Here is an 18105-nt window from a genome sequence, read left to right as displayed (position 1 = left end):
GAAGCCTAAGGACCCCGGTTCGAGGCTCGGTTCCCCAGGTCCCATGTTAGCCAGATGCACAAGGGGGCGCACGCGTCTGGAGTTCGTTTGCAGAGGCTGGAAGCCCTGGCGTGCCCATTCTCTCTCTCTCCCTCTATCTGTCTTTCTCTCTGTGTCTGTCGCTCTCAAATAAATAAATAAAAAATTTTAAAAAATGCTAGACATGATGTTCTACACCTATAATTGCCGCGATGGTGAGGTGGAGACAGGAAGGTATCTGGGCCCAGCAAATCCACTCTAATTGGCAAGTTCAAGGCCAATGAGAGAACCTTTTCCAAAAAGTGGACAGTGGGGCTAGAAAAATGGCTTAGCGGTTAAGCGCTTGCCTGTGAAGCCTAAGGAGAGGCTCGGTTCCCCAGGTCCCATGTTAGCCAGATGCACAAGGGGGCACACGTGTCTGGAGTTCGTTTGCAATAGCTGGAGGCCCTGGCGCGCCCATTCTCTCCTCTCTCTATCTGCCTCTTTCTCTCTCTGTCACATTCAAATAAATAAATAAAAATAAACAAAAAAATTTAAAAAGCAGACAGTGTTTATGAGGATGACATTCAAGGCTGTCTTCTGGCCTCATATACATGCACACACATGTACAGACACCTCCCCCTACATACATGTACCCACACACAAACACACATGCATACGTGCATGCACATCGACACACCTATGAACACATGCACATAGACATGCAAAAAAAAATGAGTAAATTAGGATAGGCCAGGTAATTTTTCATGGTAAATTAAGCTCTAATTTTCAAACACAAAACAAGCAAAGTTCTAGGTAAAGTGGCTATTCATAAAGAGAAGTTTTGCTATTTCTTGGTTAGTTGGTCCCAAAATTAGAATGCTATGTGACCTTGATAGGTACTCTTCTACATAGAGGAGAGGAATCCAGAAAAGTGCTTTTTCTTTGTTGATTAACCTGGAAATATGAGTTGAAATGGCTTTCTCTTATCTCCTTACACCTCCATTCTCTGCCCTATAACTCAATTATGACATCTCAGAATGGAGGAAAGAAAGGAAGAAAGGAAGGGAGGAGAGTGAGAGAGAAAGAAAGACCATTATAAAAGCTCCATCTACCAAAGCCTCTGTCAGCTGGGGTTTGCATATGAAGGTTTTTTCTTTTGTGTGTGTGTGCATATTTTTATTATTAATTATTTATTTATTTTTGAGGTAGGGTCTCGCTCTAGCCCAGGCTGACCTGGAATCCAGTACATAATCTCAGGGTGGCCTCGAACTCACAGTGATCCTCCTACCTCTGCCTCCCAAGAGCTGGGATTAAAGGTGTGTGCCACCACACCCTGCTTTTTTTGGTATTTTTGTTATGAGAGAGGGACAGAGAAAGAGAGAGAGAGAGACTGAGAGACAGAAAGTGAGAGAGAATTGGCCCACCAGAGCCTCCAGCCACTGCAATCAAACTCCAGACACCTGCACCCTCTTGTGCACGTGTGTGACCTTACACACTTGTGTCACCTTGTGCATCTGGCTTGTCTGGCTTATGTGGGACCTGGTGAGTCCAACATGAGTCCTTAGGCTTCGCAGGCAAGTGCCTTAACTGCTAAACCCTCCCTCCCTCCAGCCCATGTGTGAGGTTCTAATCACTAACACATGAAGCCATGGGGGGACATTTCACATTTAAGCCACCTCAGTTTGAAAAACCAAAATGCACAGAGAAGTGTGGACTATAGAGGATTGGTTTGTGAGGTTTCTGAAGGGGAGAAAGGATTTGGGCCCTAGGTGGAGTCTACTGTCCCTTTCCTAGAGAGGTAATTCAGTGGAGCATGTCAAGCGCTCACATGGTCAAAGATCACTGCTCAAACATGCGTAGGAGGTGGGAGGAATTTGATCCGTTAAATGAAGTAATGTACTCAAGTCCCAGAATCTTCTCCCTCAACACAGTGCCCATAGACATTTGAGGGGTTTGCCCACTTTCCTGAGTTCTAACTCAAAAAGTGAAACTTTTTCTTGTTTTTCTCTTCTTTGGATTCCAGTTGAAATCTTAAGTACACATGTTCTGATACTTTTGGGCATTTCTAACTTTCTCTAAATAAATCTCCTTGCTTTATTCATATTTTGTCAGCCCTGTGCCTAATTTTCTATGGTCATGAGACAACAAACTTGACAACATAAAAATCTGCAATATAAAGCTGGGTGTGGTGGCGCACGCCTTTAATCCCAGCACTTAGGAGGCAGAGGTAGGAGGATCGCGGTGGTGAGTTCAAGGCCACCCTGAGACTATATAGTAAATTCCAGGTCTGCCTGAGCTACATTGAGACCCTACCTTGAAAAACAAACAAAAACCAAACAAAACAAAAAATCTGCAATATAAACTCTGGGATTTATATACAAACCTAGGAGTGGTTGGAGACTCCTGTGTTGTTGACCTTAACCCTCTACATTTGTGCAGTATATGAATCAAAGCGGAAAGTAAATTAAAGATATTTCTTGCATATCTGAACTTTATGACTACCTTGTATCTTGAATATCTACTGATCGTGAAAATTAGCCTTTGGTGGTTACAAAAAATGAATAGGAACCAGGTATGGTGGCGCACGCCTTTAATCTCAGCACTCAGGAGGCAGAAGTAGGAGGACTGCTGTGAGTTCAAGGCCACCTTGAGACTCCAGAGTGAATCCAGGTCAGCCTGGGCTAGGGTGAGACCCTACCTCAAAAAAAAAAAAAAAAAAAAAAAAAAGAAGACAGGGCCAAATAAAAGACAGAGGAAAAGCTTTGGTTCTTTCCTTTTTCATACACTGCCTGTGCTCTATAGATCTAGCTTTGAAGGCTGGTGTTTTAAGAGGTATTTTAGTTCCTTCCTAAGGTGTGAAAAACTTCTGAAAGAGTAAAAAAGTGATGACATATTATTGATTGAATGAAAATTACTTTGAGGGCCCTGAAAAATTTAAATCTGTGCTAAACTTTTACTAGATTCTAGGTATTCAATCTTAGTAGGCTAATTTTATTTCTTACCTTTTTCTATTTTTATAACAATGAGTCAACTTAACAAGTATTTGCTCTGTAATTACAATATGCCAGGCACTGTGCCATACACACACATGCAGGCAATGATATGAGAATAAACAAAACTTAAGAACAGGTAATACTCATTCTGTCTATTGGCTTTTCATTTTAATTAGCGTTAATCACTCATTCACTCATTTGTATTTTTTGTTTTTTTGAGGTATGGTCTTGCTCTTGCCCAGGCTAACCTGGATGTAGTCCCAGGGAGGCCTCGAACTCACAGCAATCCTCCTACCTCTACCTCCCAAGTGCTAGGATTAAAGGAGTGCACCACCACACCCAGCTTCATTTGTATTTTTTAAAATATATTTTCATTTATTTGTTTGAGAGCAACAGACAGACAAAGAGGCAGATAGATAAGAGAAGGGGTGCCCCAGGGCCTCCAGCCACTGAAAACGAACTCCAGTTGCATGCACCACCTTGTGCCTCTGGGCTTATGTGGGTCCTGGGGAATGGAGCCTCGACCTGGGGTCCTCTGGCTTCACACCGGGGTGGGGGGGAGGGGTTGGACCATAATCAAGTGTAATAAACGGCGGTGAACCTCTAGCCTGGTAAGTGGTGTGATGCTGCACATCTATGGTCTCAGGTACATGGAAGACTGAGGCAGGAGAATTGCATGGGCTTATGAGTCAGCCTGGCCAGCATAGTGTGAATCCTGAGTGAAAGTCGAAACCAAACTCAAAGCCAAAGCTCAGTCATTTTTTTCCACTGTACTTCCAGAATCTTAGCAAATATTTTATTCTTTTTTTCTCAATTTTCATTAACATCTTCCATGATTATAAAAAATATCCCATAGTAATACCCTCCCTCTCCCCACTTTCCCCTTTGAAATTCCCTTCTTAATCATATCCCCTCCCCATCTCAGTCAGTCTCTCTTTTATTTTGATGTCATGATTTTTTTTGAGGTAGGGTCTCGCCCTAGCCCAGGCTGACCTGGAATTCACTCTGGAGTCTCAAGGTGGCCTTGAACTCACGGCGATCCTCCTACTTTTGCCTCCTGAGTGCTGAGATTAAAGGCATGCACCACCATGCCCAGCTTATTTTCTTCTTTAGATCCAAGAATGGAACATTCTTTGCTAGGACAAAAGCCTGTAAATTCTACATAACTAGAAAAGTTATCACTAACTGAAGTAAAATTTTTCTGGAAATGTTTTTAAATGAAAGATCTTCTCTCTTTAAATTGTATATTTATGAATGAATGATTCTTACTTCTAAAGTATAGTAGGATTTGGTATGATTTCATGCTTTTTGGCTGAAAACGTGGAGAAAATGTGTTCACATAAACAAACAGATTAAAGAGATATTTGTTTTACTCACTTATGTATTCCACATCAAAAATCACAGTAATTTATTAAGCATTATTTTTAATGGTCTATGAGTCAACAACTCAATTAAGTTCTTTAATTGTGTTGAAAGCAGATAATTAGAAACTTGATTTGAAAAGGCTTCATTACCCAGCTATTGGAACCATTTACTTTAATTAAATATTACACTTTCATTTTGTTTAAGTGATTTCCTCAGAAAAGGCTGGGGGAATAAAAATGGTAATTCTATGAATTTTTTTTAAAAAAGTTAATTCTATAAACCCCTTCTGCATAAGTATCTTTGAGGCTCTTTCTTTCATACTTTGATATATGTGAGGGAAGCTCTGTCACAAAAGAGTGCATCAAACCCCTGGCTATTTCTCACTATGGTAGTTTGAGTGGAATGGCCCCCGCTAGGCTCATGTGTTTTGAAACTCCCAGGCTGGTGACTGTTTGGGAAGGTTGTGGGAGCTTTGGCAGATGGAGCCATACTAGAGGATGTGTGCTGCTATGGGGGGGGGGGGCTTTCAGCTAAGGTAGCCCAGCTCCAAACCGAGGACTTGGACCACTTTCTTCCTTTGCTGTGGAGATGTGATGCCCAGCTAGCTGTCCGCTGCCATAGGCTACTTCTGCTCGGGTGTTTTGTCCTAGCAATTAGAAAGTAACTGCTACCTGTCTTTGCGCTTGTAGAAAGTCTGCATTTTTACAAATTGTTTCAGGAAACAAGGAAATAGCTCAGTGGGCAAGACTGCTCTGAGACCACAGAGTTCCCTCCCCAGCACTTATGTAAAAAACTGAGCGTGGCCACCCACATCCATAATCCCAGACCTGTGGGGAGCATCTCTGGGACACCCTGGTCAGCCAGTTTCATCAAAGATAGCAGCTCCAGATTCAATGAGAGACTCCACTTCAGGGTAACTGGAAGAGGTAGAGAGACAGGACATCGGATAATTTCCTCCAGCCTCCACACGTATGTTCACAGGACATGCACATCTGCACACACATGTGCACATCACTGTACATTCACCGTACCACACAGGCATGTCAAAAGTTATTTTTCACTCTCTCTCCCCCCACCATTCTGTCAAATAAATAAATAAATAAATATTTTTCAAAAATTAACAACTATTGGGCTGGAGAGATGGCTTAGCAGTTAGGCACTTGCCTGTGAGGCCTAAGGACCCCGGTTCGAGGCTCGGTTCCCCAGGTCCCACGTTAGCCAGATGCACAAGGGGGAGCACGTGTCTGGAGTTCGTTTGCAGAGGCTGGAGGCCCTGGTGTGCCCATTCTCTCTCTCTCCCTCTATCTGTCTTTCTCTCTGTGTCTGTCACTCTCAAATAAATAAATTAAAAAAAAAATTAACAACTATTTAATACCTTCAAATCTTCTGTTTTTACTAGTATATACTTCTTATATAAAATGATGGGTTTCAGTGTGACATTTTCACATATGCATATGCATATGTTTTAAAAAATTATTTGTGGGAAATGGTATAGGCAAAATCCTTAAAAATATTTAGAACTGTCCTTCTGTTGGCATCTGGGAGACATTTACAGCTTGGGGCTATATAACATGCACTGCTGTTCTACAAATGAGCGACTCTTCTTCTGTAGTGGAAAAAAGGTGACTGTGAAAGTGGAAGTGGAGAGAACTAGCAATGAGCTATATTCATAAATAGTTCAATTCTGATAGATACATATGTACAGAAACTGATGGCCTGGAAAAGGCTTACCTTAAAATTCTATACTTTGTTGGAGGGATGTTTGTAATCCTTTCTTTTTAAATTATTATTTATTTATTTATTTATTTGAGAGCGACAGACACAGGGAGAAAGACAGATAGAGGGAGAGAGAGAGAATGGGCGCGCCAGGGCTTCCAGCCTCTGCAAACGAACTCCAGACGCGTGCGCCCCCTTGTGCATCTGGCTAACGTGGGACCTGGGGAACCGAGCCTCGAACTGGGGTCCTTAGGCTTCATAGGCAAGCGCTTAACTGCTAAGCCATCTCTCCAGCCCTGTAATCCTTATTTAAGACCAATGGCACACCAAGAAAATAGAAACTATTATACACATTGTTGCATCAGGTTCGCATTGCTGGCAGAAATCACCTGACCAAGAACAGCTTTTGGGGGGGGAAAAAAAGAGGGTTTATTTTGGTTCACAGATTTGTGGGGAAGCTCCATCATGTCAGGGGAGAATGATGGCATGAGCAGAGGGTAGACATCACCCCCCCCCCTCCAGCCAACATAAGGTGGACAATAGCAACAGGAGAGTGTGCCAAACACTGGCAAGGAGAAACTGGCTATAAAACCCATAAGCCCGACCCCCAACAATACTCTGCCTCCAGGAGGCGTTAATTCCCAAGTCTCCATCAGCTGGGAACCTAGCTTTCAGAATACCTAAGTTTATGGGGGTCACCTGAATCAAACCACCACACCCAGGAAGCTGTAGGTTGTTAGCGTATACTGAGAAGCAGTATGACTGGTCCACAGTCATCACTTCATGAGTCTCAGACTCCAGGAGAATCAGACTCCAGGACAGATGTCTCCAAGTCTTTACCTCTTTTTTAATTGTCTTTATTTTTATTTATTTATTTGAGAGTGACAGACTGAGAAAGGCAGAGTGAGAGAGAGAGACAGACAGAATGGGCGCGCCAGGGCCTCCAGCCACTGCAAACGAACTCCAGACGCGTGCGCCCCCTTGTGCATCTGGCTAACGTGGGTCCTGGGGAATGGAGCCTCGAACCGGGGTCCTTAGGCTTCACAGGCAAGCGCTTAACCGCTAAGCCATCTCCCCAGCCCAAGTCTTTACATCTTGATTAGAGTTTACAGGTTACATTTTCCACCATTATGTGGTTAAAGCAAAGACAAGAAAGCAATAGCAACAAAAAATTGGTATCAAGAATGGGGTTCTTGGATGGAGAGATGGCTTAGCAGTTAAGCACTTGCATGTGAAGCCCAAGGACCCCAGTTCAAGGCTCAATTCTCCAATATCCACGTAAGCCAGAGGCACAAGGTGGCACATGTGTCTGGAGTTCATTTGCAGTGGCTGGAAGCCCTGAGGTGCCCATTCTCCCTCTCTCTGCCTCTTTCTCTCTCTGTCTGTCGCTCTCAAATAAACTAAAAATAAACAAAAATTTTTTTTAAAAAAAGAGTGGTGTTCTTGCTGATTAATCTGACCACGTAGGTTTTGGTCTTTTTGAATGTGTTCTGAGAGGAATTTGTACTTGGACTGGAGAGGACTTGCAGTGTTGTAAGTGGAACTTAATGAGCTATTCTGGTTAAGAATTTGAAAATGCAAAATGCAGAGAGAATTGTGGACTGCGAAGGCTTGGCTTATGAACTTGCAAAGGAGAAGCAGAGAACTTTGTTGGAACTAAGATACTGGCAGAAAGGCATTCTATGTTTCACATGCCTGAAAATCTGAGCAAAGTTGAGTTCAAAAGTAATGGACTAGTATGTTTGGCAGAAGGTACAGAAAGCATATATTTAAGACATGTGTGGTTTATTACAGAAAGAAATTTAAGCAAGCTTGAAGTTATAGGCACAGAGACTGTTTTTATGCTAGTTAAGCTGCAATTGCTAAGCAGCTTACCACCATTAAGAATAGGCCAAGTGAGGCTGGAGAGATGGCTTAACGGTTAAGGCATGTGCCTGTGAAGTCTAAGGATCCAGGTTTGATTCTCCAGGTCCCACGTAAGCCAGATACACATGGTGGTGCATGTGTTTGGAGTTTGTTCGCAGTGGCTAGAGGGTCTGATGTGCCTGTTCTCACTCTCTCCCCCTCTAATAAATAAATGAATAAATAAATAAAAATAAAAATGTCTTTAAAAAAGAGGGGGCCTACTGTTTTGCATTAGGACAATGAAAAAAATGGCTGAGTGTGAAACCCACCATGGAAAGCTCAAGCTAGTAAGAATACAAATTATTATTATTAATATTATTATTATTATTATTTTGGCTTTTCTCCCCTAGGCTGCTTTGGCATGGTTTCCTACGCCACCATCTTAAGGGGAAGTCATGAACGCAAATTCTTTTGAAAGGGGGGGTACTTGGAGGAAGACCGGTAAGAGAATTCTGCTCTTCAAGGTCAACTTTTATCCACCCCTGGATTTACAAATTTGGCTATGCCGCCCACCTGGTATTGGTTTTGGAAGCAAGAAAAAATGCATGAAAAATGAAAGAAAGTCATGAAGTGTGTACACAGTTCCAGGAGCTGCTGAGATGTGGCAGTGTGAAGCGGGGTTGAAATCCCTGTATGGAGGACAAGTAAGGCCACAGTCTGGAGCTATGGAGATGAACTGCAGTTGGCAGTGTAGACCTGAAGATGTTTTGGATATACTAGGACCGTGGAACATCAAAACTCATCAAAGCAGAAAATCAGAGGCTGATGACAGCTTAACACTAAAGAGGACCTATAAACACACCCTCCAGGGCTCAGGGAGCCTTGCAGAAGGGGAGGAGGAAAGATTGTTAAGAGCTTCAGGGTGGGATGGAGTATCCTGAGACGTTGTCCCCCATACCACCACAGACTAACCCAGTGCATCCATGACCCTACAGCAAATACAGGTATCCCCACTGAGGATTGCTTCCAGTGGAATGGGGTGGGGAAAAGGGAACATAAGAATATAACCTGAAAGGCACATGAGCAACATGCAGTATGTCCATACAATAAAGTTACCAATTTTAAAAAAGCTTTGCTTTAAAAACATTCTTTTTGAAGAAGTCTGGCAAATAACATGTACTTTGCCACTCATACTTGCAACAAATTCATCTTATTCAAATTAATTTATTTTTTCTGAGAAAAGTACACAAAGAATCAAGCTGGTAGCAATAAGAGAATTGAGGAACACTGTTAATTTATCCAGGCTGACCCTGTAACCATCAATGATAGGTTATTTTTATTTATTTTTTTAACTTTTTAAATTTTATTTATTTGAGAGAGACACAGAAAGAAAGAAAGAGGCAGAGAAAGAGGGAGAGAGAGAATGAGCGTGTCAGGACCTCCAGCTGCTGCAAACGAACTCCAGACACGTGCGCCCCCTTGTGCATCTGGCTAACGTAGGTCCTTGAACTAGGGTCCTTAGGATTCCCAGGCAAGCACTTAACTGCTAAGCCATCTCTCCAGCCCTATTTTTATTCCTTAATAATGGAGAATGCATAGAAATTTGGATGGATTTTTCCTTCTTTATTTTTGGGATGGATTTTTAACAAAAGGAAGAAAGGAGATGGAAAGGATGGGTTTTGACTCTCCATTAAATTTAAATTCCTGTGCTGCTGGTAATCAAACATAAACCTTGCCCACACTAGACAAGCACTCCACCACAGAACTGCATCCTCAGCCCCTTGATTCATTTGAAAACAGAAATACAGCGTTTTAGGTAGCTTAGGTCTCTGTGGAGTGGATGGTTTCTACTTTCTAGTTGACAGCCTCTGCTGTGATGCACTTGTGCCAAACTCCACATACGGATCGAGATTTGCGTGACACTCTTTCATGCCAAGACAGAAATTAGGCCCAAGTCTTGTCATCAAGGAATGGAAGAAAGACTAGAGAATAATTCAGCTCATAAAAATGTTTTAAAAATGCCTTTTGAGATCCCCACGACTGCTTTTCTACAAAAGCTAACATTCTTATTTTAATATCCCCCTTAGGCATACCTTGATTTCCAAAGTACTTCTGAAACTTAATTAAAATAGACTAGAAAGTGAATTTTATGGGTTTTTATTTTTGATTTTTCGAGGTAGGGTCTCACTCTGGTCCAATCTGACCTGGAATTAACTCTGTCATCTCAGGGTGGCCTTGAACTCATGGCAATCCTCCTACCTCTGCCTCCTGAGTGCTGGGATTAAAGGCGTGCACCACCACGCCTGGCAAATTTTATGTTTTTACCTAGCTTTAAAAGCACCAAGATTGTGAGGCTGGGAAGATGGCTCAGCAGTTAAAAGTGCTTGCTTGCAAAGCCTACCAGCCTGGGTTCAATTCCCCAGCACTCACATAAAGCTGCATGCAAAATGGTACATGCATATAGAGCTTGTATGCAGTGGCAAGAGGCCATTCTCTCTCTTTTTGCTTATAAATAAATAAAAGTGTTTTTTAAAAGACTTGAAATTACATTATTTATTTTTATTTTTCATTTTATTATTATTATTTTTTTTTTTCGAGGTAGGGTCTCACTCTAACCCATGTTGACCTGGAAATCTACTCTGTAGTTCCAGGCTGGCCTTAAACTCACCATAATCTTCCTACCTTGGCCTTCCAAGTACTGGGATTAAAGGCATGCAAGACCACACCTAGCTTATTTTTATTTATTATTTATTAATTTATTATTTATTTGAGAGAGGGAAAAAGAGAGAGAGAGAGAATGAGCAACCAGGGCCTCCAGCCACTGCAAACAAACTCCAGACGCATGTGCCACCTTGTGCATCTGGCTTATGTGGGACCTGGGGAATCAAACCTGGGTCCTTTAGTTTATAGGCCAGTGCCTTAACCTCTAAGCCATCCCTCCAGCCCCCTTATTTTTAATATACTACAAAACCAAAGAGAACAGACAGCCATATCAGAGATAGAAAGAGCATACAGATGATAAGTTACTGAATATGGCAGCATATTACAGTTTTCTGAAACCAATTTTATACACTCAAGAACTGGGGCAAGGAAAATTAAATAAGCAAAAAAGATGGTTTAAAAAATAATGCTGAACAATTATGCACAAACACATCTTTCAAAGAGCTTTGGAGTGATTATGAAATCCACGAATACTGGTTCATGATTCATGGAAATGTGTTGCCGTGCAACTTATTTTCCTTTTTTCCAGATATACTTTGTTGACACAGGAATAATATTCTTAGTTTCCAGACTATCATCAAGGAATACTTCAGCAACAGGATTTACTTCAAAAAACAAAACAAAACAAAACACCAAGGAGGCTGTAAATCTCTTTTTACTCTTGTGCAGGTCAAGATTTCACCGTTTATCTCCAAATGCAAAATATAAAGAGACTGCTGACAGCGGAGACCACAGAGTGGAGGGCTGTCATGTCTCCCAGACTTCTCCTTCTGTGGTCGGTTCTCCATATGTTAGTCATGTGTATATATACTTAACTTCAGCTATCAGTCCACCTCTCCCAGACACCATGCTGTTTGCAAGGAGCCAAGGGGAGACCAGGCGCTGCTATTCTTAGGCCCTGTGTATAATGAGGGTGGAGACAATTAAATAACACCGCTTGGCTTCTTTCATGATGACAGATTACTTGGGGTGGACAACTCCGGGCTGGTTAGGGTAACCTTTCCCTTCAAGAAGGGAAAACAATACAGATACATTTTTGAAGTACTTAATTAAGCCTTCAGAAATGGGAAGGAAAATTACAGACACGTAAGAATCTGCCAGTTCCAGACAAGAGGAAGTTTTCCCTGCAGTATTCTGTCACTGCTCACTTACTGCAGCATGGTGACAATCTTGCATCATTCCACGAAGCTTTTACATAATCTATGAACAGGAAGAGAAAGGTGAGGAACACAGAGAACAGGGACAAAACTGGGACCTCCCACATGGCTGTTTCCTTTCATTCCCCCATTCGAGGGTGAGGGTGCACGGCAGCATTTCAAGATGCTGTGTTGAAAGGCTGAGATGTTAGTAATTTGACACACAGCAAGAGGAAAGCTGTGAAAATGGCCACTGCTCGCTCATGCTTCCAGTGGGTGAGAATGGCTCAGTCATAATGAAGGCTCTTCAGCGTTCCTCCTCCAAACCTTTTTCGATCAGGAAGGCCTGGAATCTGTAGGCAAGAAAGAAAATCACATTTATTTTAAGTAGGAACAGCTCACATGTGAATCCTAAGAAGTTCCCCTTGTTTTCTCTTTCTGTTGCTCATGACAGAACCCATTATTATAGAAGCAGTTCTCTGAGGTTTTACTCAGGTGCTTAAATAATCAAAACTTCTCCAAGTATGGAAAACAACTTCCACCAAACTGGTGAGAGTGTCATGTAAACCGAAAGGATGAATCTAAATCATCGCCTGGACTTTTATATAAATTGTCTATAGTGTGGAAGACTTTAGACGTACACTTTTTAGGGTCTTGAGCAAATAAATGGTTTACTTCCATTACTTTATAAATACAATGTTATCACTGGATTCTTCTTGTTGCTTCCCTCCTTGTTTTCCTTCACTATGACTTTCTCCTCTTGTAATTAAAAGGACAAAAGAAAAGTAAGTGCCTGTGCCAAAAGGAGTTTCTCCTAACTTTGAAAAATCATTCCTAATCTCCTTTGCACAGTAGGCAGCCTGTCAGCCTCATAAAAATCCTATTTATCAAAAAAAGATAAGATACCAACCTGATTGCCTTCTCTTAAAAAGTATCTCTTCTCTATGACCTGTGAGAAACAAATAAGATCTTAAGGGCTTAGCACACTTAGCTGGAAAAAAATAGCTAATTGTTATGACCACTAATGGGACTCAAAGAAATGTATCAAAAATTAAGAATCTTGGGGCTGGATGTCCCTCAACTGATGAGTGGATAATGAAGATTTGGCACATTTATACAATGGAGTTCTACTCAGAGGTAAAGAAAAATTAAGTTATGAAATTTGCAGAAAAATGGATGGACCTGGAAAGGATTATACTACGTGAGGTAACGCAGGCTCAGAAAGTCAAGCGCCACATATTCTCTCTCATATGTGGATCCTAGCTACAGATGATTGGGCTTCTGCGTGAGAAGGAAAATACTTAGTAGCAGAGGCCAGTAAGTTAAAAAGGAGACATAAAGGGAAGAGAAAGGAAGGGAGGAGGGTACTTAATAGGTTGGTATTGTATATGTAAGTACAATGATTGAGATGGCGAGATAATATGATGAAGAATGGAATTTCAAAGAGGAAAGTATGGGGGGGGGGAGGGAGGGTATTACCATGGGATTTTTTTTATAATCAAGGAAAATGTTAATAAAAATTAAATTAAAAAATAAAAAGAATCTTGGGGCTGGAGAAATGGCTTAGCAGTTAAGTGCTTGCCTGTGAAGCCTGAAGAGCCCAGTTGGAGGCTCAATTCCCCAGGACCCACATCAGCCAGATGCGCAAGGGGGCACAAGTCTGGAGTTTGTTTGCAGTGGCTGGAGGCCCTGGCATGCCCATTCCCTCTCTCTACCTGCCTCTTTCTCTGTCTGTCGCTCTCAAATAAATAAGTAAAAATAAACAAAAAAAAAAAAAGAATTTTTTTTAAATTAAGAATCTTTTCAATAGCTATTGGCAGTTAATATAGCAAGTTAAAATTTGGTGATGAGACTGATTCATCCCAAAAAGCATAAATGATAGATGAAAAGCTAAATTCTCTATAAACTTAAAACTCTGTAAATACATCATGCAGGAGGCACAGACAGGCAGGTCATGAGTTAAAGGCCAGCCTCGGCAACCTAGTGAGTTTTAGGCCAGCCTGCATTACACAGTGAGACCCTGCCTTAAAACAAAACATGACAATAACTAGCAAACAAAAATAACTAAATAATGGCAAAATGATACAGTATCTCAACCAATTGATGTACAGTATGGAGACACATTTGGCCAATTTTTCTAACAGCCAGTTCCAAAAGACACCAAACAAGATCTGTAAGATAAAAGCGCAACTCTTGACCACAACAGCAACACACTTATTCGTGAAAGAGGAGCCTGTGGGGCTGGAGAGATGGCTTAGCAGTTAAGCGCTTGCCTGTGAAGCCTAAGGACCCTGGTTCAAGGCTCGGTTCCCCAGGTGCCACGTTAGCCAGATGCACAAGGGGGCGCACGCATCTGGAGTTCGTTTGCAGAGGCTGGAAGCCCTGGCGCACCCATTCTCTCTCTCTCCCTCTATCTGTCTTTCTCTCTGTGTCTGTCGCTCTCAAATAAATAAATAAATTAATTAATTAAAAAAAAAAAGAGGAGCCTGTGTGAGGTTGTAGAGTGACATCCCTACAGTGTTAAGTTCTGTAAATCAACTAGCTTCCTTTATGATTTCACTGGCAGCCCTGGTTTTACAGCTTTAGAACTGTGTGTATTTGGTGAGCAGGAGAAACAAATTCAAGCAGCGTGTGCATCTGCACCAATACATCACTACTGCTGAAAAGAAACCCACACAACATACGTGATGAGTTTTCATGAAGACCATTAAAAATAACGACTTCTCTTTTACTGATAATTCTTAACACCCACCTACTGTGCCTCTTACAGATATTGTTTCTGTCTTAAAAGCAATCAAATTACTCCTGATCTAAAAAAAAAAGGAAAAGAAAAAAACAATCTTTGCCTGAGAGCTTAGATTATGCTAGTCTAAAATCCAGTTTCTCTAGGATATAACTTAACATCTAAACAGTATATTGTGGGGTCATTCCAGATCAGATAAAGATACAGAAGATATTGCTCTTAGGGAACATAAGTTTCTACCAGATGGGGGAAATGGTTTTAAATTAGACAGAAGTGTTAACATTGTAAGTTTGAAAATATGGAGAGAAAACATGCTGCTTCTACATTTTTCACACCATGGCATAACTAGAAATGCTAATGTATATACTGTATGTATGTACAGAGGTGGTCAATAAAAAGTTTTAAAATAAAATAGTTCTAAAGGGCATAAAATTTTCCTACTAAAACTAACATTAAATACCAAAAGATTAGTTCATCTTATGGTGACATATTGGAAAGAGGGGCAAATATTATATTTAAAAATGTTTTTTGGGGGGGGCTAGAGAGATGGTTTAGCGGTTAAGGTGTTTGCCTGTGAAGCCTAAGGACTCATGTTCTAATCTCCAGGTCCTATGTAAGCCAGATACATAGTGACACAAGTGTGCAAGGTTGCACAAACACACAAGGTGGTGCACACTTCTGGAGTTCAACTGTAGGAGCTGAAGTCCTGTTGCCAATTCTCTCTCTCTCTCATTAAAAATAAAAAAGCCAGTCTGTTGGGCTTGCCTCCAATGTTTAAAAATTTATTTGCAAGCAGAGACACAGACAGAATAGGCACACCAGGGCCACTAGCCACCAAGAATGAATTCTAGATGCACATGCCACTTTGTGCACCTGGCTTTACATGGGCCCTGAGGACTTAAGCCTGGGTTATTAGGCTAACAGCTGAACCATCTCTCCAGCTCCAAATATTAGATTTTAAATAGTTAAAAGAAAAAATTATTCATAAAGAAGATCTGGGGCTGGAGAGATGGCTTAGCAGTTAAGTGCTTGCCTGTGAAGCCTAAGGACCTCGGTTCAAGGCTTGATTCCCCAGGTCCCATGTTAGCCAGATGCACAAAGGGGCGCACACATCTGGAATTCATCTGCAGTGGCTGGAAGCCCTGGCGCGCCCATTCTCTCTCTCTCTCTCTCTCTCTCTCTCTGCCTCATTCTTTGTCTGTCACTCTCAAATAAATAAATAAAAATAAACCAAAAAAAATTTTTAAAAAAAGAGGATCTGTCCTTTTCCAAGTTCTGATCTTTCGTTTAGAAAGATGTTGGACACTGTAGTAACTGACACTTAATTCCTTACCTCTAAGCTAAAGGGTCTGACATTTATGGGCCTCTAAGTAACCTCCTGGAGATAGACATCTTTTTAAATTTTTTTTGTTTATTTATTTGAGAGCGACAGACAGAGAAAGAGGCAGATAAGAGAATGGGTGCACCAAGGCCTCCAGCCACTGCAAACGAACTCTAGCTGCATGAGCCCCCTTGTGCATCAGGCTAACGTGGGTCGAGCCTTGAACCAGGGTCCTTAGGTTTCACAGACAAGCGCTTAACCACTAAGCCATCTCTCCAGCCCAAGACAGACATCTTTAATACACAGACTACATGAGTCCTTAGGTTTCACAGGTGAGCGCCTTAACCGCTAAGCCATCTCTCCGGCACCCCCCCAAAAAAACATTTTTAAATCTAATATTTGCCCCTCTTTCCAATATGTCACCATAAGACGAACTAATCTTTCAGCAGAAATGTACTTCATCACCTATGAGGTTTATGTGCAGACAAACCTGCCTATCTTCCAGCGGAAGGAATCCTGTGTATGGTGGTGCTACAGTGACTCTGAGTGACTGAGAAATAAGCTGGAGAGAGACAGTAACACCGTAGCACTGCCAATGCCTGGGAAAGCCTTGAAGCGGCTGAGGAGATGAAAGGTTCTTTGAGGAGTCTTTCATTGGAGAAAGGAGGCACGGCGTTGAGTAGTTATTAACAAAACTACTGGATACCCACTGGCTCAGAATGAACGCTGCCTCTACATGGTCCTGCAGAAGGCAGCAACTGACAGGAGCTACATCCAGAGGTATGCCAGTAGGAGCCAATCTCACCGCCTGTCTTGTACTTTTCCTGCTGAAATGACACTGATTTTACACTAAGCCTCCCTCTTTGATCTGAAGTCAACTGCCCAACCCTTGGTTTGATAGACTGGTATTTTGCTGCTTGGTACCAGACTATACCATGTGGGCACTCTGCCAGGACCCTCTTCTTTGGGGAGGGGGGGAATCACACACAGATCCCCTTTGCTTGGGGTTAGTGTAGGTGGGGGATTGGTCTAGAAAGCAACTTCTTGGGCAATTATTTCCCCATACCAGAAGGCTAACCTTGAGGAAAGGGAGGCTTGTGCTAGTGAGAAATTTGGATATATACTGATGCTGTAAGTCATTTTTCTTATCTTTAGGTTTAACCACAAATACTGAGCAGGGGAATTCCCTGCCTTTCCTACCTACATGAACATTTTCCTCTTTGGAAAGGTGGTAGAAACACTAAAGCTCTTCTTGCATTTCTTCTAGGCCTGATCCCAGGTTTCTCAGCAGTTTCTTTTGAAATATCTCTCCCCCCCCTCCCTCTCTCTCTCGCTCTCTTTCTCTCCCTCCCTCCCTCCCTCTAGTTGCTTTTCCTGGTGGCAATCCTCCTAGAATCCAAATAGTCTGTTATATGGAGCAGGACGTGTGGGTTTTCTGGGCCTGTCATGGCTGCTGCCAAGTCAGGAGAAAGCCACTGGTAGAAGGGGAACTTCGGGGCGCTCTGCTCTGGTTGCTTTTTGCTCACTAGCTAGTGAGTGAGTGTAGGCCGGCGGCTCTCCCTCCCAAAGCCCTTGCTACTTCACGGCTCGGCTTTGGTGGTTTGCTGCCTTGAGGGATGAGAACAACTCACTGCTGCCAGGTGAATGGGGAGAGGGGGTCATGTTCTAGGTTCCTTTAGGTGGTACAGACGAGCACCCCACTTTCCTCCCGACTGCTTCTCCCATCACTTGCAGTGCTGCCCCTTGGGCAGAACCGCACAGAGCAACCCCACATGTGGTCTGACTTCTCCTAGGCACCTGGAGATACTGGATGGGCTCAAGGGCAGAAGCTGCGGCTGTCCTCAGCCCGGCTGTGGAGCTGCCTGCACTTCTTTCCTGGGGGGACTTCAGCATTAGCCCCAGAAGCTGAAATGGGGCTTGTAGCTGGGTGTCGAGGTTCCAGATCTTACAGGCCCTGAAGCAGCTTCCTGAGGCTTTTGTCTGGAAGGTGGTGTGTTTGCTGGGGCCTGCTCCCTGTCCGGATGGCGGGATGAGAGTCGGTTCACAGGTATTTGGTGAAAATTTGGGCTTGTGGCTTGGACCCCACATCATGGAAGGATTGGAGTTTTCTGTGTAGGTCCTTGGGGGCAGGGGCTGCTGGTTCTGCTGTGACCCTGATCAGAGAGATGAGAATTGGGTTTTGACAGGAGACTTGTAGCTCATCTGAATGCTGACATTCACTGAGACAGATGAGCTCCCCGGCGCGGAGCCTGGACCAGGACTGAG

The 18105-nt window shown here is 42.5% G+C and overlaps 1 protein-coding gene across 2 annotated transcripts in view; it reads right to left on the bottom strand.

Annotated features, from left to right (window-relative positions):
- Window positions 1–11277: 11277 nt before the first annotated feature.
- Window positions 11278–18105, bottom strand: part of Rabl3 (RAB, member of RAS oncogene family like 3) — a 49465-nt gene continuing 42637 nt past the window's right edge. For both annotated transcript variants that reach the window (XM_045147161.1, XM_004666841.3), the window contains 2 exons: window positions 12687–12725; window positions 11278–12129 (listed from right to left, as the gene is read on the bottom strand). In XM_045147161.1, the coding sequence (XP_045003096.1) occupies window positions 12064–12129; window positions 12687–12725 (105 nt within the window). In that variant the 3' untranslated portion in view covers window positions 11278–12063. The remainder of the gene's footprint in view (window positions 12130–12686; window positions 12726–18105) is intronic.

The sequence above is a fragment of the Jaculus jaculus genome, chromosome 4 (assembly GCF_020740685.1).
Source record: "Jaculus jaculus isolate mJacJac1 chromosome 4, mJacJac1.mat.Y.cur, whole genome shotgun sequence".
Classification (NCBI taxonomy): Eukaryota; Metazoa; Chordata; class Mammalia; order Rodentia; family Dipodidae; genus Jaculus; species Jaculus jaculus.
This window is presented reverse-complemented; position numbering and strand designations above follow the sequence as displayed.